This window comes from Thamnophis sirtalis, unplaced genomic scaffold (assembly GCF_051295495.1).
Source record: "Thamnophis sirtalis isolate CommonGarterSnake01/CBP01778 unplaced genomic scaffold, rThaSir2_p1.2 scaffold_5, whole genome shotgun sequence".
NCBI lineage: Eukaryota > Metazoa > Chordata > Lepidosauria > Squamata > Natricidae > Thamnophis > Thamnophis sirtalis.
Genome location: NW_028261385.1, coordinates 136,487,091 through 136,513,228, shown reverse-complemented (window position 1 = coordinate 136,513,228; position 26,138 = coordinate 136,487,091). Strand labels below are relative to the sequence as shown.

Below are 26,138 nucleotides of genomic sequence, written 5' to 3'. Positions count from 1 at the left end.
CTCCCAATGCATTCTTCTGTGCTGATCCTGACAGCTATAAACACGTCGAAAATCACATTTCAGAGTTTTATTCGGGCTAAATAACAGTTATAAAGAAATTACAGCTAAATAGGCTATTGCGATAACATCAAGATTTCAGGATGTTTAAACTGAGTTTGTTTTTAGTTTTCTGGACTCATCGTTATATACCTGGCATGCCGGTGGCAAGACCCTGGCCAAAAGCCAAAGCTGGATTTGCTGCTGCAGCTGCTGCAAGGGACTCTGCCTGCTGCCCTTGCTGACTCTGGTTGGGAGTGAGAGGGCGCTGATTACCTCCAGTACGAAGAACCTACAAAAGACCAACAATGGCTTTCGTTGTATTTTTTTACATGTATAAACAAAAGAAATGTGTATTAGGAGCAAATTATGTTGATAGAAAATATACAGCACAAGAGGTGCAAGTTCAAGACATGAAGTTTGGTAGAATCCAATACTGCTCAATATAATTCAAGAAATGGCAAGGAATTAAATTCCACACATTGCAGTAGGTGAGCATGGCAAACAGGTAAGAATTTCATCTTTATAGCCATCTTACGTTTCTTAACGTTCTTAAAATTGCAATTATCAGAAAATTGGGATTACTAGGTTTAGTGAAATATTTACTCTCTTAGATCATTGCAGATGTAATGCTTGTTGGCTCAAAATCATATAGAAAGAATTGTTAACCGATAATAATTATCTCTTTCTTAGCACATCTTGTTTAAGTGGAAGTTACTTCAGTACTTTTAGCTATGGTCAACGTTTTGCCAATCACAGTCAGTACAGATCAGGCTGAGCTCCCCAGGACTGTATTTTTACTCTACAAACATTTCAAATTATAGATAATAAGCATCTTTAACCTGTTATTCAGATGAAACTGAACAAACAATATGGTAAATCACAAAAAGGGCATTAGGTGTAAAAAGATTAATAAACTAATTTGACATATGACCTCAACAACAATTCTGGAAAATGTCAATTGGTCTTACCTGGAACTGTATTCTCATAGGATGGGGGAAGTGTCCATATACATTATTCATGATTTAATGTTCTGTCTTCTTTATCAAAGTTATTTTTTATAATTTTTTTTACTAGATAATTATTTTAAATTGCCATGTGTTTTAAGCAATTTTTAGCATTTTTGTCTAAAGTTATATATCCAATTATTATTATTAACTATCCTCATGAGAAATAAATAAATTTCTCAGTTTTGATGTGTAATAGGAAACAGGATGAAACAAGAAGTGTCACTCATAAAATTCTGTCCTAAGGCCTAGTGCAACCAAAGTCTGATGCAGTCATTTTGCCTCAAAATCATTATCATATGCAAATTTCTTGAGTTTTTCCAATTAATCATGAAGTAAGTGAATAGGTTAATAGTAGTGATCATTAACAAAGTTTAAAAATTAATTTTAAAGCCACTTGTTAACTATCCTTCAATTACCGTATTTTTCAGACTATAAGATGCACCGGTGTATAAGACACACCAAAATTTCGAAGAAGTAAGAAAAAACAGTTTTTGCCTTCCCTCAGCCTCCAGCAGCACTCTGCAGGCTTCAGCAGGGCTGGGGCAAGGCAAAAATGCCCCCGTTTTTGCCTTGTCCCAGCCTTGCTGAAGCCTGCAGAGTGCTGCTGGGGACTGAGGGAAGACAAAAAAGCCTCCATTTTTGTGAAAAACAGCCCGTTTTTCTCAAAAATGGGATGTGGGGTTGGGGCTTCAGGAGGCCAAACGTGGCTGTATTCAGTGTATAAGATGCACCAACATTTCCATGCTCTTTTAGGGGGGAAAGGTGCGTCTTATACTCCGAAAAATACAGCAACTTATTACTAAACTATATATCATTAAATCATTAAATTTGTATGGTAGTTGGCAGGTAACTATGGAAATGAGAAATAGTGTGATCTACAAATATGTTGTAGGGCATGCTAATGGGATCAGATGTCTCTGTGATCTTTCAAATATAAATTACAGTAGGGACCAGGTGAGAGAAATCAATAGCTTTCCAACTTATTTCCAAGGTAAAACTTAGAGCAAGTCATCCTTCAGGTTGATTTATTTCTGGCTTTCTGCCATTTTCTGAATATGATCTTTGTTGCTGCAGAGTGTTGCATACACACACACAAAGCCAACATGATGCCTATGTGAATTCAACTGGTGAACAGGGGGAAAAAAAGCTTAAGTATCTCTGGTTCAAGAATCAAGTTTAGTCAACATCATGGTTTATAGAAACTAAAAATTGCAGGCCGACCTGAAAATGAAATACACTTTAATCAAAGGTTTTGGATTGCTACATCTAAGAAATATATCAAGCCGTATAGAAGTATTTCCCCAACACATCACACCACACCACACCCACACACACACACACAGAATATATAGCTTGCTAGATGTCAAAATATACAAGCAAAGAAATATTTTGGCATGTCTGTCTGTCTGGTTTACCTGCTGCTGTCCTTGTTGTGCCTGTGATGCAGCCTGCTGATTGGCAGTGCTGTTTGCTGCGGCGGCTGCTTGCTGTTGAAACAAATTGGCTGGATACACGCCCCAAGGAACTCCATAATACTGAGGAGGAACAACTGCTGGCCCTGACAAAGAAAAGATTTTTATCAAAATATTTATATTTTTAATTTCTAACGCTTTGGCAACAAAATTAACTTGATCATACTTAATATTATCATTAATAGCAAACATCACTACATATGTGATATCAACATTCCCCCAAGAAAAACCTTAAGCCCCCTGTCAACCAAAAGATCTTTTGTCCCTAACAGTTGAAAACAATATATGGGAGGTTAGTATAGAATCAATTAAAGAGTATGTCTGAAACACAAGCCGATCAAATCGAATCTTTTACAATTTGATTTTAGTGAGACAACTATGGTTTTCTTTCTTTCTCCCATTAAAACTAATGTTTCCTGTGTAATCTGATATATAATATACGAAGAATAGTTCAAGTGAAGCTTTCCAATAATTTTATCAAGTTCTTGCTCATTTTCCACCCATGCATCATCTGAGGCACATAAGGTAGCAACATTTCCTAAGCAATCTTTTTAAAAATTGTAGTGTAGAAAACACACAGTGGAAAATAAAAAAATCCATTTAATATTAATACTTATTTTTGTTTTAGACTGCAATGTTTCCCAAAGGAGACAAAGTGGCATACAAAAAGGTAACACGATTAAACCATTAATCCAAGACAATAAGAATGCCACAAATTAAAGCAGTTTTAAAAAGCAACCAGGGTTGTCTGATCCTAAACAGTTATTTTACAAATACTTGGTTGGATAGGCATATTTTAGTTGGTTAAAACACAGTAAGCCTGGGGGAAAGCCATATACTTAGAAAAAATTTCATAATTGGAGTTTCATTAGAGAAGGCTGTACTTTTGTCCACTGTACTGTGAACTGAAGCTACCAGTGGGACTATGAATAAATCCTCCCATATTTTCTTAATGCACAGACCAGATAATTTACTAGGAAAGAAATTTGGATACTAAACTGTTTTATAACAGTAATGATTCTCAAACTATGATTCCACAAAAGAGTCCTTAATTTGTCTCTCCTTTTTAAAAACTTCATTTTACTATAAAATACTAGTAGCTATAGCACATGTAGTCCTCAATTTACAACCGGTCATTTACTGACTGAAGGGACACAATATAGCCTGTAAAGCCCTTCTGGCAGTTGTGAAATGTCATGCTACCTCCCTACAGTCACAACCATATTTCAAGCAGTTGACAACTGGCTCAGATGTACAACTGGTTTCAACATCCCACGGTCATGTGGCCCCCAATGTGTGATCCAAAAATGCCCAATTGGGAGAATAGATTAGGACCTAAGATGTGATTTGCTTAATGACCACCACAAAACAATCATCAAACAAGTCTGCTCATGTGGGAGTCTCAACTTACAACTGTCATGATTTACAACCAAAACTCTGGTCCCAATTGTGGTATTAAGTCAAGAACTACTTGTACTGTTTAAATAGTATTGATTGGAGATAATTAACTCTCTAACGTTTAGATAAATTATTTTTTTAAATAAATATGCCCATTTAATCCTTCTTCAAGAGCTGCACTGATTCTGCTTGCCTCCAGGTACAATTCAAGTTGCTACAAACTTTTCTACGGCAGTGTTACCCTCTAGGACAGGGGTGTAAAACTTGATTTCATTGAGGGCCGCATCAGGGTTCTGTTTGACCTCAGAGGGTCAGGAGGGCTGACCATGGTTGGCATTTGACACGTGCTCAAGGTGCATTTTTTCCCTTTTCTTTCTTTCCACAGTTCTTTACTATAACCATTTTCCTATCTATTCTACCAGATGTTACTGACAAACTGTATTTTTTGGAGTATAAGACGCACCCTTTTTCCTCAAAAAAGAGACTGAAAATCTGGGTGAGTCTTATACATCGAATACAGCATTTTTTGCCTCCTGAAGCCCCACCCCTTCACCAAAATGGCCATGCATACCCTTATCGAGGCTTTCAGAGAGCTCCTGGGGGCTGGGGAGGGCAGAAATGAGTGACAAACGGGCCTTTTTGCCCCCCCCCAGTCCCCAGCAGCACTCTATAAGCCTCCATAAGGCTATGCGTGCATTTTTTTGACAAAAAAATGGGCCTTTTTGTGAAAAACAGGCAGTTTTTTGCTAGTTTTGGGGGGGCCCAACCCCCAGGAGCACTCTGCGAGCCCCACCCCAGCTATTCATGCCTTTTTAAAAAAAAACAGGCCTGTTTTTGTGAAAAACGGGCTATTTTGGGGAGGTTTGCAGAGTGCAAACCCCCCCCTTTTTGGAAAGCTGTTTAACTGATTGATGAGAATTACATTGAGAATTACATTCTGCTGTGCCAGCAGAAACAAAGTCTTAGGTGCTGCAGATTGTCAGCTATTTCCTTCTCCAGCACATGGATAAGTACACCTGGAAACATCTACCTACCTACCTACCTACTCTCTCTTCTGTAGCAATAAAAATGTAATTACATATGCAAATATGGTATATACTCATACTCTAAAAAGACAGCAAGAATACTTGGGGAAGGCTAGAAGGTATCTTGGCTGATGTACTTACACACTGCTGGAAAGTGAAATCAAATGTCAAGAAGGAATGACATTAAGAAAAAAAGACAGAATTTTGAAACACTCATACAAAAATAGCACCATCTGTTAGGGAGTCTATATAAATTTTTGCTTAGATATTTTACACCAAGAGAGAGAAAACAAAAGCTGTATGATAAAATGATGCAACATTTTAAAGAAACAGTTACAATACTGCAATGGGAAGAATTGCCAACTAAATCTAAATCTAACCAAGTTAAAATTTAAAAGAAAGAATTAAAAGAAAATCGGTACAAGATATTCTACAGTTGGTATACAACTCTATCAATAATATCTAAGATAGACAAGTCATACAGTAATAAATATTGGAACTATCATAAAACCAGTGTAGTGGATATGTAAAAACCCACAAAAGTATTAGAAAGCTATATATAGCACAACACAGAAAATTTTGGAATTTTAAGTGAAAATGAAATTGTTTTTTATTAGTTATAATGTCAGCAAAACTCAACAAGAAACATTAGAATTTAATGAAAGATATGTTTATAGCAGTGAGAATGAATTGTGTTTAACACTGGAAGAAAGATACAATTCTATCCGATTGGGAACTTAAACATGGAGTATTCAGCAATGGCAAAACTAACAGTATATATAGATATAGATATATGCAAAGAATTTTAACCAAATTTAAGCAAGACTGGTTCTCAAACAAACATCACAGCACAAGGTAAATATAATCACTTACCATCAGGCATCTAGGGGGCTTAAATGTCTACAATACTGTAAATCAGCAGATATACCAAAAAGGGAAAGTTAGAAACCCAATAGTTCTTTTTCCTCTCCCTCTTTTATTTATTTGGTATTTTAATAATTCTTGCTAAATCTGTAATCTTCCCCCCTTTTTATTTACATTATATACAGACTTTAATGCGACCTGTAGGAATCTCTTTTTTTAATGTTATTTCAGTTCTGGAGGAAAAAAGTCAAATAATTTCATGCTTGCAATATCAATGTCCTAAATTGTAATGAATTCTGATAAGAGTATTTATCTTCTTCTTTTACTTCTAATGTTCTTAATTTATCTAAGCAATGTCAATATATTTTAATTAATGCTGTACAAGCATCACTGCCTTGAAATAATATAACAGATCCAGACTTCCAGAATATAATAAAAAAAGAAAAAATAACCTCACATTAAAAAATAGAGGATGGGCAACAAAATACAAACAACACAAATCATTATTTTAACCATTCAAAAATGAACTCCTTAGAGATCTAAATATAAGGAGGAGGATTTATCCCATACTTTCCAAACATTTATTTAGTACCATGCAATGGACACAAAAGTTTAAAAAAAAAAAGTATATTCCATTTATTTAACCTTTCCTTTCAAACCAACAGCTGCTTTTCTTTAGCAGCGCTAATAGATTAATGCTTGATGTGCCAACTTTTGATCGACCACCTTCCCCTACTTATTTCTAGATAAGTGAAGCGATTCTAAACTGTATAATGACTGAACCTTTCTCTCTTATTTAATATTATGTAACGTAAGATTTTTCTATGGATACAGTATGAATGCACTCTATAATCTTGTCTCTCTGTCTGACTGTATTCTATTTCTGCAACCTACCTACTTCCTTATTTAGAATTAAGGAACGAATTATAAATTACTGACACCAATTTTCCCTCTGTTAATTAGGCTGGCAGCAGGCTTCTCTCCAAGTGGCAAATCTTTGATTTTCCACCCTCTTGAGAAGGACAAAGCAGACAACAACACCTAATGTATCTTCCCAATCATTCAGTACTCTTTTCTGAATTGTGCTCAAAACTCTTCAGCTATCTTTTCCAGATCTCTCAATAAATTAATAAAGACTGTCAAACCCAACTGAGCTATATATCAGCCCACATTATACCCTATTATTACCACTTTAATACCATAAATCTTCAACAACCAGAGCAGTCTAAGTTCATTTTAGTTGCCAGTCACTTTGTATCTTTCTTTCAAATTTTATCCCAATTCCAGTCAATATTTTAGAGTTCTTTTGATAATATAAGATTCCACCACTAAGGCCAATGCAATAGCCCTTCCTCCTTTGATGAGAAAGGCTTCTTTATAGAAACTTTTGCCTTATTAGCAAAATTGTTACACAGCATTTGTTTCAGTCACTGTATATATAGTAAAAACTGCCAGTAGGAGTCAGGCTGAAACCAGGCTATCATAAACCAAAAAATGAGGCTGTAAAGGCATATGCCAATTACACCGGGCTATAGTGATCCAAATAAGGTTGCAGACTAAATATTTATTAAGAATAAAATTAGATGAGACTAAATAATATGCATCAACAGACAACAATAGTAGAACAAGAAACGGTGGCACTTATAAACATTATTGGAGGGTAGGGGCTAGTAGAATCTGTCTTTTTCAGCCTTAAATAATATCTGCCTCCATCTAGATCTAGAGGACCCCTATGATAGCCTGGTTTGTGCTTGTCATCATAGGTTTACCTGGAATTAGTATTTAGAAAACGTATTCTATGCCTACAAATCATATAGATTAATAAAACTGAGGATAAATCATATTCATTTATGATTTCAATGAGCCTTCCAATCAGCAGCTTCCTAAATAACAAAGTCCCTTAGATAGCCATACAGAAATAATTTAAGCCCAATAAAAAGTAATTTAACTATGTACATATTAAGGTAGCAAGTTAGATGATGCTATCTATTTGATTAGGGATTTTAATCCAAGAATGACAATCTCTGTTCTCAAATGTCAGGTTTGATTCATTTTATCTGATGGTGTCAATTTATAATTAAAATATTGAAAATAGTGATATGCTCCTCTTTTCTGCCTTGTCCCAATCTTGTGACACCATTCAAAAGAAAGACAATAAATTCCCAACATTTGGTTTAGTTTTTCTGCTCCGAGTGTTGGGCGAAGAGGACATGAGACTTGGCAGACTAAGAAAAATAGGAGTAGAAAAGTCAAATTAAAATCTTGGTTTGAATTCATTCCATAGACATGGATACAAAATGAACAGGATTGAATGCTATGATGTCCATAGTAAATTTGATATTTGAAAATCTAGGGGAACAATCTGACTAACCTGGATGATTAATACTTTTTAAAGCAAAGGTTTTTAAAATATGAAATACTAGAGTTATCTGAGAACAGTAATGCCTTACCTGCTAAGGTAGCTGCAGCAGCCAAGCCTGCTGCTGTATATGGGTCAGCACCTGGGGGAGCAGCACTGATAATATAGGGATTTGGCACAAAAGCAGCTGGAGCCAAGCCTGCCGAAAATACACCTGTTACAGTAACAAAAGGTTCAATTTCACCAAAAACAAACACAGCACATAGTTGTACCACACAAGTTTTTAAATGCTACAAGTTTGATGTGATTTCAGAGAATAGTGGTAGAAAATTAAAAAGGTTTTAATTTGTAACTGACAATTTCATTTTCTCTGCTGATATTAAAAATTCAGTATGTAAAATATAGAAGTAATATGCAATAGAGCATTTTGTAAGCTCATTCCACACTAGAATGTATATTCCAATAAAATATTTTTATTTTGCTATTACTGTGACTCTACTTCGCATTTTCACAATCTTCATTGTCAAGAAGGCTCATATACAATGTAGTGCAGGTAGAAAGCAGTTCACACAATGCCTGACCTGCATCCACTAAAGATCAAGTGGAAGAATCTGGCACTTCTCATTAAGGTTCCCGGGTTTAGATAATTCCTTCCCTCCAACTGCAGCAGCTAAAGCATGGCTTAACTATTCGGTAAGATCTACCAATCCTATTGATAGTCTTTTAAGGAGGAAACAAGAGCCATTTTGCAGTTAGAGGGAGAAAATCAATTGTACATATTTCTGCTTATTACCACTGGCAAAAAAAAACCTAAATGTTTCTACCAAATCTCTCTCTCTCTCTGTGTAGACACACACAAAATATCACAGTTTCCTATAGCAGCTGAAATCCAGAAACTTTTGATTACAAACTTTAAAATGTCTCACCTATATGTGGTTGCTGAGCTGCTGCCAGTGCATACTGTTGTTGTTGTGCTGCTGTTAACTGCTGAACAGTAAGAGGATTAGTCCTCTGAAATATCTAAGACAAAAATGACAACAAGCAAAAGGGATTTGATTTTTGAAGGAACACACTTTCTAGTCCTATTTAATTTATAAAACTGGCCCATTGTTATTCGATGGAGTGTTATGTACAGGACTGTTCAACACTGTGAATTTCAAATTTAAATAGAAATAATTCTTCAAGAATATTATGAAAGAGTTCCACATTATAATGGACTACTACCAGAAATGCTACTTCTGCTTCTTCTTTCTCTTTAATATACTAGCTGGTGATAGAATTAATTAAATTAGATTAAATTATCTTGAATAAGATACAACTCAGACACCATGTATAATATTGAGCTATGAATTATGATTCATAAATGACAATAGCTGAGTTTATTCAGAGTAAGGCATTATGACCGAGATTATATGAATCCAGACAGTGTCTTCCCTTGATAATGGAATCGACCTGGCGTAAACAATTTTTTTTACTACTTTTTTTTTTAAAAAAAGGACAACAGCAACAGTAAAAAGAGATGGAGCTACGCTCCCATTTTTAGTTGAAGCCAACATTATACAATGCTGTAATTCCAACCATTAATATGGCTATAAAAAAATACTAACTTGTTGTTGTGAATTGTAATCGAAGAGTCCCACAGTAGCTCCTGAAGAATCCATTTGTACCTGATTTCCAGGATAATCAAACTGCAGAGAATCAAGACCCACTTGTTCCATAGCATCCAAATTCTGAGATTCGGAGTTTGAAAATTCTTCCACCAGTGGCTTGTGAGTTGAAGGATTAGAAAGCGAAGACAAGCCTTCAGCGGTGTTAGGGTTTGGACCCAAACGCTCAGTTACTTCAGTTGGGGATGCTTGTCGGCTTCCAGGAGTACGACTGCTTAGAAAAAAAATGAAAAACAAAAATCAGCTTTTATTTTAAAAAAACTGGCTAAAAAGATGTTGAAAAACTTTATATATGTAAAGATGTCATCATAATTTTTTGCTCCTTTATTTATAAGAAAATGGCACACAACTGTTCTATAAGATAGTTGAAATAGTTTGAAAATCAAATCCATCTATAACTTTACATTAACTGGTATCTAATTCAAAAAATGACGTACAAAATAACTGTTATTTTATGTTATGTAAATAATTACGTTCAGGAGCAGTGGAATGCTAACAACGAATGGGAAAATTAGCATGCTTGAATGATTTATGCCCCAAAACGTACACATTAAAATATACATTCTCAACTTTTTGCTAAAAAATATGATAATCTTATAAAAATGCATTTCCCTTTTTTCTCAATAACTCTAACCCTAAAAAAAATATGTTTTATTTGTATCTGTGATAAATATAGCTACAATTAATGTTTGTGATCAAAATTTGTAGTAACTATGCTATAGTAGAAAGCTCAGACTTTAAAAGAATAGATCTACAATTTGAGGGTAGTGGTGGTGATGATGATAGGAGAGCATGCTTGGCAGGATATGGGAAGCTCAAGCTCCAAAGCTAAGTTCATGTCTTCAAAGCCAACTTAATTGTGAATCTTAAAAGGGCGGCATTAAAGAAATCCTATTTTGAGTCAATTAATTACACAGCAGGCCTATAATAGGAGCTATAACTGTATTTCTTTTACACTGAAAAAGATACATAACTGAATACCATTTCTACTACAACATTTCAGGCAAAACCATATTTTGAAGATAAAACGAAGAAACTAGTTTGTATTTTTAAAAAACACTTGGATTTTGGCATAATATAGATCGAACAATATACAGCAGCTAGAAACAATGTATATTCTGCATTGGGAACATTTAAGAGCTATCAGACCACAAATAGTCAATTTGGGAAGTATTGACTCTCTGGTCACTTATAGGACAAAGAAGCAACCATGCTCCTTTTACAAGAGAGAGCGCCTATATGATTAAAATATGAACATAAAGTAAGCTAGAACCATGGATTCCAAACTCTATTCAGTGAAAGACTCCAAATGAAAATGTACCACAAATCTGGCTTTCTAGGTTCTACCCACTGTTTTTCTAAAAATTCCTAAAAAGGTGGGGATTTTTAGCAGTCTTAGAGATCCCAAGAATGTAAGATGGTTGCATTATAAGTGAGATTTCAGTGAATTCTCCTGTGTTTATATTTTGTTTAGTTTATGTAAGATTTGTTTTTAATTGATTTATTGTACAATGCCCAGAGTCATGATAGTAGGGTCGGCTGCTATATAAATGTAATAAACAATCAAACAAATATCCAATGAAGAATAGTCTTCTAGTAGATAATAGTCTACTATCTCCCTGGGAAATAGGTATCACGTCAAACTGCATTTATAGACAGATATTTTTTTCCTCAGATTCAGACGCGACCTGTCTTCCTGTAATAATCTATCAACTGTTTCTTGTACCTGGGACACAGAAGAATAGTCTTGACTTCCTTCTATGTGATTTGTTTTGGGGTATAGGTCTGAGATGGTGAACCTATGGCACGCGTGCCACAGGTGGCATGCGGAGCCCACTCTGACAGTACACAAACTGTTGCCCAGGTCAGCATCACCACACGTGTGCACACGCCTCCCGCCAGCCAGCTGATTTTCAGGTCTCTGCTGAGAGACCCGTGCGCATGTACAGGGGTGGGGGAAGCATGGGGAGGCACAGCACACACACCCAGCTCCATTTTTTGTGCCTGGAGGCTTTGAGGAGGGCCTCTGGAGCCTGGGGAAGTCTGTTTTCACCCTCCCAGAAGCTCAAGGGAAGCCGCCGGAGCCTGGGGAGGGCGAAAAATGGGACTTTCTGAAGTTCCGGAAGTCCACAAATGGGCCTGTTTCCGGCCTCTGGAGGATCTCTGGAGCCTGGGGTAGGCCATTTCGCCCTCCTGGAGGCTTGAGGAAAGTCTCTGGAGCCTGAGGTGGGCGAAAACTCCCCTCCCCCAGTGTGGTGCAGGAGGATGAGTAGGCTGCGTGGGGGGGTGTTTCCGCACGCATATGCGCAGGGTATGAATCACATTGTATTGTGGGTGTGAGCATGCGCGCACACAATTTTAGCACATGAGGATAAAACGGTTAGCCATCACTGGTATAGGCAGTCCTTCTTAATAATGATAATAACGACTGGAATTTCCATCATTAAGTGATGGAGTCATAAAGCACATTATGTAACCCCATCGTTTAGTGATGGCAATCCTGGCAGAATGTTTGTTCATAACTGAGGATCACCAATTATTAACTCGGGACTTCTTCCTGATTTTCTGCCAGCTTTTAAGCAACGTTAATGGGGAAGCTGACAGGAAATTGTAAGAACCAGCAGCTCATAAGCAAGCCAATGCAAGGCCAAGTGGCTGTAGGTGCAAGCATGGCCATGTGGAAGGTGGGAGGACATGCAGGAAAGTGGCTTGAGTGGGAATGATTTACAGGAATGGTTTACAACCTTCCTTGCCAACTTCCCCAGTGACTTTGTGGGAAGCCAGCAGGGAAAGCTGCAAATGGCAATCATATGATATGGGATACTCCTGAGTGCAAGCCAATTGCCAAACCATGGATCACAGTGCTAGGACACCTACAACTTTGACAGTTGTAAGTACCACTTGTTCAGCATTGTTAATAAGAGTCTCTGAATGATGGTCAGTAACCAAGTATTTCTTCAAAAAGGACTGTTTGAACTGTTACTGTCATATCATCCTTAGTCTTTTCTCATTTTTTTCAATCTCTCCTCACACAATCTAGCTTCTAGTCCTTTGATTAGCTTCATTCTTTTTACTAGAACTTGTTTGGATTTTTCTGATTCCTTATAACTCCCAGAACCCAAGATAGGATCTGACCAAAGCAGAACAGAGTGAAATAATTTATTTCCTTAACTAGGAAATAGTATTTCTGTTGCTGCAGCCTACAACTATATTTGCCTTTTGGGGAGTTGCATCACATGGCTAGCTCATATTTCATTTGGAATCAACTACAAAACATTATTCCACTTACAAACTTTCGAGTTATGAACTTTTACCAATATGGAAAAAACTGTCCACAACTCCAACAGAAAAGGTTCCAGAAATTGGGAGGTTAGTTTACAGAATGCCACATAAAATTTGTTTGGACTTGCGAACAAAAAAGATTTATGAACAGCCTCTCAGAATGCAACCCATTTGTAAAAAGAGCATTGCCTATATTCCAATCTTTTCCATAACTATTGCCAAGCCAGACTATTTACTATTAATACCAAGCCATCTACAGTTGTACATCTGATTCTTGTTTCAACTTGATTCTTGATTCTGTTAAACTCATTCTACCCTTTTCAGCCCATTTCTCCAAACTATCAAGATTTTGAATGTAATTTATATCTTCTGACCCGCCTTAATACTGAGTATTTTATTAATTGTTTTGTTGAAGATATACAACGCTCCCACAATCTATTATGGAAGTTACCCTATAGGGAAAAAACGAGGAAATTTATTTATTCAAGATAAACCCAATTAGCAATTATCGCAATGCTTTGAAAGAGCCTACAGACAACCTCTTTATCTCCTACCCAGATACTGATGTCAGACTCACTGGGCTGTAGCACAAGGGATCTTCCTTTTCTCCTTTTATCTTCCTCAACTCATCTGGAACTTCATCTGTTCACCAGGATAACAGGCCAATTGCCTAGTTCCTTCAGCACCCTATGATGCAATTCATCTAGCCCAAAAGATTAAATCCCATTCAAAGTAAAGAGCTTTCCCCTGATCATGTTTCCATCAATCAGAAGCTTCAATCCTACTCTATTATTCTGGCTTCACAATTTCTTTGTTGTTGGAAGAATGAAACCAATTACGCCGCTTCAGTGGTTCTGCTTGTCACCTGTAAATACTTTTCCTTCTTTATTGATCAGCTGGTGTAGATTCTTTTCATTTTGAACTTATCCAACAAGATTGTTTTTTGTTCTTCTTACATCTCCACTAACCTCTGTTCATTTTGAGTTTGGTATTTTTTTATACTAGGCTAAACAATTCCAGGTTTATTGATTTGGCTTTATGGATAGGAATTGATTTTTTTAAACAGACAGTGCAACTGCTTCTCTTCTTAACAAAGAATGGTTTTCTCTTCAAATGCCACACTGCATGCAGTCAAAGGAGTCAGACCAGTCATTTCTGTATCTTTAAATCATATTTACGCTTCTATCCAAAGAGGAGCAAGCTCATCTTATTTTATACATTCTGGACATTAACACAATGAAGACGATGAAAGCAAGCCTATTTTTTAACTAACTTAAAAGTTCATTTCAAGAACAGTTATGTATGGTACATAAGACTTTAATGAAGAGTCTAATTTAGGAGTGTACATATACTGATTCAATTTAAAGCTCTTCTAATCAACCTTATCATGTGTGGCTCAGACACATTTTTCATTCCTCGTGACATACAATGTATCTTATGTCAGTAGTTCTGAATGAAAATACTTTGGACCACAGGCCCCAGTCTCAGAAATTCTTTCTTATTAACCTAACTTGTATAGTTAGGTTAGATACTTGTAAATCATTGATTTGCAGTATTTTTCTTTTCCTTTCTATTCTTCTTTTATGACGTGAAAGCCCCAGGGTTTGTTTTGTGATTTTCAGTATCTATGATAAAACATTTCAGTTGTCCTCTGCATTATCATGTGCAGTATTAATTCCCATATATATCAGCAGGAAGTAATTATTAGACTTGATATTTGTTCTATCTCATCCCTGATTCTTGCTCACAAATAGCACAATTCACAAGCAAAGCAGTGGTGGGTTTCCAATTTTTTTTACTACCGATTCGCTCATGCGTGCACGCTCATGCGTGCACGCTCATGCGTGCATGTGTGACATTTCTGCGCATGCACAGAAGCATCCAGGCGGGTGGGCGGAGGATCCCCCAACTACCAGTTCATCCGATCCAGGCCGAACTGAGAGCAACCCACCTCTGAAGCAAAGGGTTCTATGTGATATGTTTGTTTCAAAGCCTCATAGTAATGACTTACCAATTACCATAACTCTTTTTTTTTTTTTTACTTCTTCTGAATCTTCTCTTCCCTTTTGGGGTGTTTCTCTTTTGATACGCTTACATTGTCCCTCCCCTTCTTGGCTCCACTCTCCCATTTCTCATATACAGTCTCTCTCTTACTTTCCTCCAAAGCTCAGAGCTGTTCATCTGCATGAGCCTGAAAGCTACTTTGGAATTTCAGCAATGCAGCATATATTCTGTTACTCTTGCTTCTAGATGTTACTCTCATCCACCATGTTTATCATATGATAGACAACTTTTAGGGTCTCTTTCCATTGTAGAGTTTCCTTTCTTTAAACTAACAATTCCTTGTCTTTTCCCATCAACTGGAGTTTAGCTACTTGCTGCACCAATTTTTGGGTCATTTTCTTCAGGCACTGCCCTAAATAGATATTTTGGGAAAATTTACCCCAATGTGTTTTTAGGGGAAAAAAAGACAGTCCGGTCCAGTGGTTAAGGCACCAGGCTATAAACTATTGTAAGAAAACAATGAGTTTTAGTCCTACTTTAGGCATAAAAGCCAGCTGGGTGACTTTGGGGCAATCATTCTCTCAAAGCCCAACCCACCTAACAGGGTTGTTGTTAGGAAAATAGGAGGATGAACATTTTTGTTCCATTAAGTTATCTATAAGAGCAATAATAGTGGGATAAAAAAGGAATTAAACTCATCAGTAGCAGTCGAAGTCAGAATAACAGACAGACCCCCGATTTAAACTTACCTTGTTGGAATTGTTATCTTATATTCCTTGTACTCTCTGGTTATTCAGCAGGAAGCAGCCATCCAATCATAGACACTCGCTTCAACTTTGAGCTACAAATATTCTCCTTTATCAGTCACCCAATCATATACAATGGTCAATAAGCCCTTCTGATCAACAGTTAATTCAGGAAATGACCTTTTCATCCCTTACAGTTTTGTACACAATCATTCAAAAGATACATTGGGTGGGTGGGTGTCATTTTTCTCTCTTTGAACTTCCCAGGAAAACATTTGTTAATCTTCCCTGTTTATATACCCATGCACCAATGAAATACAATATACACATTCTTTGGGTTTTCTGATAGCCATTAGTTGGCCTCCTTTCACACCAAGCTGCTAATATCTCTGTCAGAATTTAACAAAGTGGACACTGTTTGGCAGACTGTTTTCCATGATAATATACAACTAAGCTAACCAGGACATTTGTTGTACAGGTAGTCCTGGGTTAAATGGCACTTATTCAGCAACTTATAACATTGATCAAAGGGGTATACATGACTGATTCAAAGGTCTGATCATCTGACTCTTGCTGTCATATGATCGCAATATGGGCACTTGGCAACAGCTTCACCCTTACAATAGCTGCAGCATCCCAGTCACTTGAAGCCAGACGGAAGCTGCAAGGTCACTTAATGACCTGTAGTAAGATTGCTATTGCTAAACAATGAGGTCACCTGATATTGCACCTTATGACCACATCGCTTAGCAATAGAAATTCTAGTCCCAATTGCTGTTGCTAAGTAAAAAGACTGAATGATAAAAAGGAAACATGAGCAGGGAGTTCAATATCCTATTTTCATACATATATATAGGTAGATCTGAACAACAAGTTCAAATCAATGCAGAAAACCATGGCTCATCCATAAATGTAGCCAGGGGAAAAATATTTTGAAAAGAAAAAGTACAAATTATCATATCCTTTAATGTAGTCTCAAAGATTGAGAATAGGTTCTCTACTTGAAGATGGATTTTGACCTACAATTTAAAAGAATGGAAACCTCTTGGAAGGGTGTACTTTTTTTTAGCAGAATAGATAACTTACGACCTCCCAGAGGTTGCTGATGAACTCCAATCTCCATTAATTAAGTTTAGTGATAGCCACAGGACACCTATCTGTATTACAGCCTGCACAGATCCCATATTTAAAACATAAAACTTAACATGTATAACGATGGCAACCAATATGCAAAATATCAGAAAACCTAAATGAAACTTTGAATCTGAACCCATACATCCATAACTTTTATTTATTGAAAACAATTATATCTTCCTCCCCACCCCCCAAAAAATCTAAGCCTTACTTAAAATCTTTGCTATCAGCATCCATTCCATTTGGCAAGCCTCTGCCATTTATTTTGGTAACATCGTCATCATCAACTTGTTTAAGATCTCTGTTCTTGTCCTCCTCAAATGGAGAAACCTTGCCTTTCTGGTCTGCTTTCTCAGGTCCATCTGTTTCAGCTTCTCTAGTGCCCTAAGTAAAAAAACATGTTTGGTCTGAATCTAGCAAAGAATAAATGTAGCACCCACAAGGTATGATTATCAAATCTAACTAATGTTGTAAGCTACCTTGATTGTCAGGTATCATTCTTAAATAAAATGTGTTGTACATACATAAAATAAAGCTAGCTTTCAGGATAAAACTGAAAAATCAACATTAGCTGAAGGTAAGTTTCCTACAAAGTGAGGGTGGCTTTTCCAGTTGTGAGAGGTTTTGATGATCCAGAGGAATCTAACCTTGCACATAAGACAGTGAAGAGAGTAGAGGAAAGTTTTTGGTACTCCCTTCTTCCCTGTTATACAGTCTAGAGTGAAATACTATAAAACATATGAAATTAAGATGGTTTAAGCTCAAAGAAGCGGTTACAGATGGAGAATCCAGGTAAAATTATCTTCATCAAATCATGAAGAATTGGGAGTCACTGAATGACTGAACAAAATGCCATTTTATGCTTGGTGTGTCCTTTTGCAAGACATCTTGCTCTTTCTCATAATGGAAAGTGCCTTTGGAATAAATACAGCTATTCAAAAGGATGTATTATGAACAGAAAGCCTTTGAAAAATCTTTGGAGGGCATACCTCCCAGCGCCCAATAAGATCGCACAGGGTGGGCCTTCTCCGGGTACCATCGACTGCACAATGTCGTCTGGTGGCTCCTCAGAAGAGGGCCTTCTCTGTAGCTGCCCCGGCCCTCTGGAACGAACTGCCCCCTGAAATCCGGACCCTCCCCACTCTCTCGGCCTTCCGAAAGTCTGTTAAGACCTGGCTGTTCCGGCAGGCCTGGAGCTGCTGATCTTGATTGATCTTCAGCCCCACTAAGATCAAGTGCATGTTGTGCCTTGTTTTAATTTGTTCTGTTTTATATTTTAAATTTTTAATATCTTCTTTTTTAAAACTGTCTTTTATGTTAGCCGCCCGGAGTCCTCCGGGATTGGGCAGCATACAAATCTATTAAAATTGACAAAATTGACAAATATGGAAGATCTACATACAACACTTCATGTTACAGGTATGATTTTGAAGCCATTTTCCCAACAGTAGCATGAAACAGTTGAGTATAGACACATAAGATCTTGTTTAGCATAAAGCACTGCTTTCTGGAGACCACAACGAAAACTTAAATAATTAATATACTTGCTGCTAAATTACATGGTAGCATGAGGGAAATCTAACAGGTAGTAATATTGTAGACTAGCCTGCAATAACTTTTATTGACACAAACAAGTTACTTACAAAAGCTCCTTTCCTAAACCGGGAGTCCAATTTATCAGCTGGAGAAGAACTTAGCACATATTCGACCATGCTCACACCAAGGCCACCACTCTCTGATCGAGGAGATAAGACAGCGTTTACTTCACTTGTTCCATGAAAAACATGTCCAGGCTTTCTTTGAACCATAATAGGTTGTGACATGGAGTGGTCTATTTTAAATTTTAAAAAGAGATATTAAAATCAATATGCAAATTAATACAGCATAAATTAATGTAGATTTTTTCATCACTGAACCTAGGAACAGTCTTTTCCCACACTAAATTGTATAGTTTACATAATGACTTAAACAAGGATCACTTACGAGGTGTTGCCCAAGCAGTTTCTCTCCACTCATCACCAAGAAATATCCCTTTTTGTCCATCCTTTGCTGGATCATCTGGTTCCCAAAATTTTTTGGCAGGTAGCAGCTGTTATAAAAGAAACATTTGAAATTTAATGATCATTTATTAACAAACTAATGCCCAAATGTATAGTCATAAATTATATGTTTATAGAAACGAATCTAGAGTTTCTGCATTTATCCCTTTTGATATAAATGTATTTATTAAACAATAATGCATTTAATTAGCCAATAATGCACTTTATTATGTGCATGATGATAGGCAGGTATGGTAATGTTGGTGCAGTGGCTAGATTGACTGTTAGATATAAAAGTATTACCTCTGTTATGAATTTTGCTTTTATTTTAAATTGTTTTATTGTTCCTATTGCTTTTATCTATCTTTAATTTTTTATCCTGCCTTATTACTTTATAGGAAGATGGTAAAACCTAATATTCCTTCATCCTATTTTTCCTACAAACATCCTGTGATGTAGGCTTGGATTGTGTGACTCAAAGTCACTCTTTTTTGGATTGGTTTGCTATCTTTTTATTTATGAGTTGCCCAGAGTCTTGTATGGAGATTAACATCTGTATAAGTTTTATAAATAAATATGAACTTGAAATACAATAGATGCTAAATGTTCTCCAACCAAATGATGGGATTACAGTTTCAAGGATAGTATACACTTCAACCAGGTCACATTCATACCAATTCCTTCTGGAAACTGGTTTTATTATAAAAATGTTTTTAGTATTAACAAGAGTTCACCTGTTATAAAATTGTAGAGTTGGAAGGGACCACAAGGATGATGTAGTCAAACTCTCTGTAGGCTACAGGAAAACATATTAACCCATTTTCATGAGGGTTTACTCTAAATTTCTAAATACTGTTTGTATATTTTAACATTTTATTGTACCCCACTCAAGAGTCCCTCTCTGATGGAGATGAGCAGGTCAAAACTGTGAATGAATGAACGAACGTTTGGCCTCTTAAAATAATCTCCAGAGAGAGAATCCATAATCTCCTTAGGCAGACTATTCTCCTGTGCAGATCTTATTGTCAAAAAGATTTTCTTTATGAGAGTGAGCCAATGTCGCGACGATATGGTCCTGCGGTCTCAATGCTCTGAGACTAAAGCCAATACTTTTGCCGCTGGGTGGTCCAAACAGACCTAAACCGTCCCGAAGAGACGGTGAACAGGAAGAATACGTCTTGTTGATATCGCAAAATCCCTGAAAGAAGCAAGAGAAGTTCTTCAAGCCAGCGACAAAAAATCCAGCCAAGGCTGACGAAGTCGGGGAGGCTCCAAAACGGAAGTATACGGAAAGTGAAAGTGTTTCTAGCTGGTGAGGAACTTTTACTGTTTTGAGACTGCCTATAAAAATTTAAAAATTAATTTAAATTGAAGAATAGAAGAATCAAGCGGCGGAATTAAATTTGGAATGGTTTTGGACAGTAGTTATCTTATTTTTTAAATACTATCTTCATGGATGGAATTTATGCAAGTCTTTTGAAACAGATGGATTAAGTTTTCTTCCTCTACCTTTTCTTTATGATTCTCTGTAATCTGTAGACTAAAGTTTTCTCTTTCATTGCTGTGGGTACTTTTCTAATTCATTTAAAGATTGGACTCTTTTTTTCTAACTTGAAATACAAAAAAGATACAAAAGGAAACTTTTTAACAGTGTTACCGCTGCTCGGAGGCTGGGAGATTTTGTTGATCGGAGTGTTGTGTATTCAAAATGAAACACTTTTTTTTTCCTTCCCGGATTGTTTTGACTTGGCACCATAAGGTTTTACTGCTTGGCTACAGAGAGTGATAAGAAGGGAAGCACACAGATGTCCCTTTGAAGTATGTTTCTAATCAGAGAAAAGTGAAAACAATGTTCTTTGTGAATCTACGCTATAATCTTATTAACCTTCCAAGCTAGAGCAGCTGTGTTAAAATAGCACAACTTCAAAAAGAATATAGAAGTCTCAAATTTGCAAAAGATACTTTCAGAAATACAGAAATTATCAAATATATATGAAAGAATAGAGAAAAAACTGGAATACTTAGAGCACATAACAATAAAATATGATGAAAAAATTGAGGATGTTTATCAAATGCAAAACAGACTGATTGAAACTCAAAAAACCGAAGTGGAAAATGAATATAAAGAGATTAAACCTGCTGATATTTATGGCAATTGGTTTGTTCCTGAAAATGGAAAGAATGGAATACTGAAAGAGGAATTAAATGGAGAGGAAATCTATTCCAGATGGCAAGATATAGAAGAAAAAACTAAAGAATCTATGGACTTAAAGAAATTCTATTAGCAAAAGCATTGATAACACTGCTGACAATCAAAGATAAGCTGAATAAGGAAACAGAAAGGCGACATCAAGATTATATGAGAGATCTTATAAACAAGGAGCTGCTAAGAGAAGTCCATACAAAGCTGATCAAGAACATGATTAGAGGATTGGCACCACAAATGGCAGAATATATGAGATTGTTTTGTTATTGGAAAGATGCAGGTTCATAGATGGAAGAATATAATTTAAAACTAGTTAAATTTAGTGAAATTTATTGATAATAGATATAGCTTAAATAAATAACTGATAATGTTGCTAATGTATACAATGTGTAGTGTTAAGATGAGTATAATTGGATATGAATATTGAATGGTACCCATGTAAGGAAGATTAGCAATCCCTTTGGATTATACAACAACAACAACAACAACAATTAAGGTCACAATCATAGACATCGCAATACCAGGTGATAGCAGGGTCGCCGAGAAGGAACATGAAAAAATAGCAAAATACCAGGACTTAAAAATCGAAATTCAACGACTATGGCACAAACCAGCAGTGGTAATTCCAGTGGTAATTGGCACACTGGGTGCTATTCCAAAAGCACTGGAATTACATTTAAAACAGTTAAAAATTGACAAAATCACCATCAGTCAAATGCAAAAAGCCGCACTGCTTGGATCTGCACGCATATTACAAAAATACGTTACGACGTCCTAGGCCCCTGGGTGGGGCCCGATTAGTAACCAATGCCAAATCCGGCAAAACAACTGGCCACTGTGATACAATTGTATAATAATAATAATTAGACTTTGCAAAGAAGCTGATGAAACTGTTGATCACATACTCAGCTGCTGTAAAAAAATCGCACAGACTGATTATAAATTGCGGCACAACTCAGTAGCACAAATGATCCATTGGAATTTGTGCAAAAATTATAATATTAAAACAGAAACAAACTGGTGGGAACATCAGCCTGAAAAAGTCACCGAAAATCAGATGGTCAAGATCTTGTGGGATTTCCGTATACAAACGGACAAAATACTGGCGCATAATACACCAGACATCACACTGGTTGAGAAAAATAAGGTGACAATCATAGACATTGCAATACCAGGTGATAGCAGGGTCGCCGAGAAGGAACATGAAAAAATCACAAAATACCAGGACTTAAAAATCGAAATTCAATTACTATGGCACAAACCAGCAGTGGTAATTCCAGTGGTAATTGGCACACTGGGTGCTATTCCAAAAGCACTGGAATTACATTTAAAACAGTTAAAAATTGACAAAATCACCATCAGTCAAATGCAAAAAGCCGCACTGCTTGGATCTGCACGCATATTATGAAAATACGTTACGACGTCCTAGGCCCCTGGGTGGGGCCCAACTAGTAACCAATGCCAAATCTCGTGAAACAACTGGTCGCTGTGATATAATTGTATAATAATAATAATGATGATGATGATGATGATGTTAGATGCAATTAAAGTTTTGACTATTAGATTATTACAGGATATAATCAAATAAAGGAGGGATAAGAATAACAACGTATATATAGATATGGGTATAACATAAGGAAACTGGATGTAAACTTTAAACAGTGATTTGGAAAGGAAGATTAGAAAACTTCATTATTAAATATTATGGATGTTTAGCTAGAACAGGACATAAGGACTCAGTGTTAATGGAGGATTTTAGAAATAGTAAATGAAAGGCCAGTATGTGGTTATGTATTAAATTTTGGTATATTTTATGATGGATGTTTAAACAATTATAGTCAAATGAAAATGGAGATATAATGATGGTGGCATGTATAAATATTTGAGTTAAAATACTTAAGTTAATATGAACTATGTTTGTTGACTGTGGAAGAGATGCAAGAATTTTTTTTTTGTAACCAACTGATACACTTTCTATACCATGTAAAGAAGGATCATGTATTTGTTTTAAATTAAAAATTATTTTTTTTATTAAAAAAAGATTTTCTTTAAAGATAATTTGGTAGTTGCAACTTGCACTTGTATCTGATTTTGTCTTATATAGTATTAGATTCTAAATATCTTTTTCATGATACTCTTTTAAGGGTCTGAACACTTGCATTTCTGCCTTCAGGGTTTGTTTCAAGCTGAACATCTCAGGTTCTTCTAGCCTTTTATCACATAAGCTTTGTCAAAAAATCTCTGTGAGCCTCTTAAGGGACCATCAATATATTTATGGAAATGTTGAGTCTAGAACCGTACACAGGTCTGCAGAAGTGGTTTCATCAATAGGGGAGAGAATAAGAATTTTTATAACACAGCTCAGAGTTGCATTTGTGCTAGTAGCTACCTCACATTCAGCTGACAATCAGTGATTAGACCCTTTACTGACATAATGTTCTCAAGCTATAAATCCTGCATCTTGTATATATGCCATACTCCTCTCTTTTCTAAATGTAATACTTTATATTTTCCTGCTGAAGAGCATTTTGTTACTCTCCGCTGAGATGTCTAATCTTTCCAGATTAAGTTGTAGTCTCATTCAATCTTCCTGGATGTGGCCACACCTCTGAATTTTGTACAAATTGGACAAACAACTCAACCTTAATATTAATAACATGTTGAATACTACTTGTCTTTTGATTGATCCCAGCTTGAGCCCAATAGTTACTGCTCTCTAGCTCAATGAAGTGCCATTTATGTCGAGTGTAATTTTGTCAGCTACTTATGGATCCACCTTAACATACTGTGATCTAAATCAGCTTGCCAATGAGAATGTCTTGTAAAAAGCTTGCTTAAAAAAGCTGACATTGAGGCACTCATATCCAAACCCTTTTCCACTAGCTATCTTATCAAAGGAGACATGGTTAATCTCAGATGATTGCTATAGACCAGTGTTTCTCAACCTTGGCAACTTGAAGATATCCGGACTTCAACTCCCAGAATTCCCCAGCCAGCATTCGCTGGCTGGGGAATTCTGGAAGTTGAAGTCCGGACATCTTCAAGTTGCCAAGGTTGAGAAACACTGCTATAGACATTGACATAAACAAAATAGGATATGACTTCCTTTATATCCTCTTTGATATCTATGAAGATTTCTTCATTTGGAGTAAACAATGAGCCGAATGACTCATTTGTTTTCCTCCTTCTACTGTTATATTTGAACAAACCTTCCTTGCGGGTTTTGCCACTCATTAGATTTACCTAATTTTTCATTTTTCCCACATTTATGAATCAAACCTTTGTAGATTTCCTTGGTCCTTAGTTTCTATTTTTAAGAAGCATGTAGTCTCAAGATATAGATATAACAGACTTGAATAAAGATCAATTTGTAATTCAATAATTAAATGCCAAAGAAACCTTTGATAGTAAACATAAACAGTGCAAGTTCGCTCTAATAAATAGATTCAGATTTCTTTTGGAATTCATAAAATGGACGATAATATGAATCATCCACAGGTGAAATAAAGGTTCATGGCATGTTATCTCCTAATTTTCCACTACTCAGAGAAATTAGAATAGGATTTCAACATTTACCTTTGCTTTTTGATTATCTTCATGGAACCCTCAGCTTATGCTATTTGACAATGTAGGGAGATTTATGTAGTAAATAACTCAACTGGACACATTGGTTTTATTTGCAGATAACATTATTTTGTTTATTACTAAAGCTTATGATACTATCCCAGTGTTGATGTAAGAGACAGATGCCTTTAGCAAAATAGCAGGATTACTCTATAAACTGGTCCAAATTAGAACTGATGCCAAAATTGGGTTACAAATTCATATAAGGCACATTAATTCCGTATTTGTACTAAATCCATTAAATATTTAGGTATGTGTATACCAAATGATACAACTAAATGAATAACATACCATATAAATAAAATATAGAGGTTTCTTCAGATATTGATACATGGGAGTTATTAAAATATACTCTCTTGGGAGAGATGAATGCTTTCAAAATGAACATTATTCCCAAATTAATTCATATTTTGTGAGGAGATTCCAATTTATATATCTGGAAAATATTTTCAAAAATGAATCATTGCAGTAGTTACCGTATTTTTCGGAGTATAAGACGTACCTTTTCCCCTCAAAAACGAAGCTGAAAAACTGGGTGCGTCTTATACACTGAATACAGCACTTTTGCCTCCTGAAACCCCGTCCCTTCACCAAAATGGCTGTGCATAGCTTGTAGGAGGCTTTTAGAGAGCTCCTGGGGCTGGCAAGGGCAGAAATGAGCAAAAAATGAGCCTTTTTTTTGCTCAATTTTGCCCCCTCAGCCCCCAGGAGCACTCTATAAGCTTCCTAAGGCCCTTTTTTTTTGACAAAAAATGGTCCGTTTTTTGCTCGCCCCCGTCCCCCCCAGAACACTCTACAAGCCTCCTAAGGGCTATTCATGCCCTTGGGAAAAGAAACAGGCCATTTTTGGGAGGTTTGCAGAGTGCAAAAACTTTAGTATTTATTTATTTGTTATCTTTTTATTTGTTATCTTCAAAACCTTGGTGCGTCTTATACTCAAGTGTGTCTTATAGTTTGAAAAATATGGTAAGTTAGTAACCTGGTTGTTAAGTGAATCTGGCTTCCCCACTGACTTTGTTTGTCAGAAGGAAGTAAAAGGGGATTGCAAGACCCAGGACACTGCAAATGTCATAAATATGAACCAAATGCCAAACATCCGAATTTTGATCACATGACCATGGGAATGCTGCAATGGCTATAAATGATCATTTATACAAAATACAAGGTTAGAATTTATCGTCACATAAATGTGTTAGAAACATACTGGTATATGTAATTAAATAGTTAGGCAAGTATTCATAGAAATATGGCTTTTTATGCTTTGCTTTATAT

At 36.2% G+C, this 26,138-nt stretch overlaps 1 protein-coding gene across 12 annotated transcripts in view; it reads right to left on the bottom strand.

The window, feature by feature from the left end:
* PUM2 (pumilio RNA binding family member 2) overlaps positions 1-26,138 on the bottom strand; it is a 75,445-nt gene that overhangs the window by 33,639 nt on the left and 15,668 nt on the right. For 5 of the 12 annotated variants that reach the window (XM_087716970.1, XM_087716971.1, XM_014066601.2 and 2 more), the window contains exons 3-10: positions 18,981-19,086; positions 18,641-18,828; positions 17,209-17,381; positions 9,772-10,045; positions 9,091-9,184; positions 8,256-8,378; positions 2,462-2,604; positions 190-328 (exon numbers count right to left, since the gene is read on the bottom strand). In XM_087716970.1, the coding sequence (XP_087573096.1) occupies positions 190-328; positions 2,462-2,604; positions 8,256-8,378; positions 9,091-9,184; positions 9,772-10,045; positions 17,209-17,381; positions 18,641-18,828; positions 18,981-19,086 (1,240 nt within the window). The remainder of the gene's footprint in view (positions 1-189; positions 329-2,461; positions 2,605-8,255; positions 8,379-9,090; positions 9,185-9,771; positions 10,046-17,208; positions 17,382-18,640; positions 18,829-18,980; positions 19,087-26,138) is intronic. The other 7 variants (XM_014066602.2, XM_014066604.2, XM_087716972.1 and 4 more) reach the window with 3 other exon arrangements.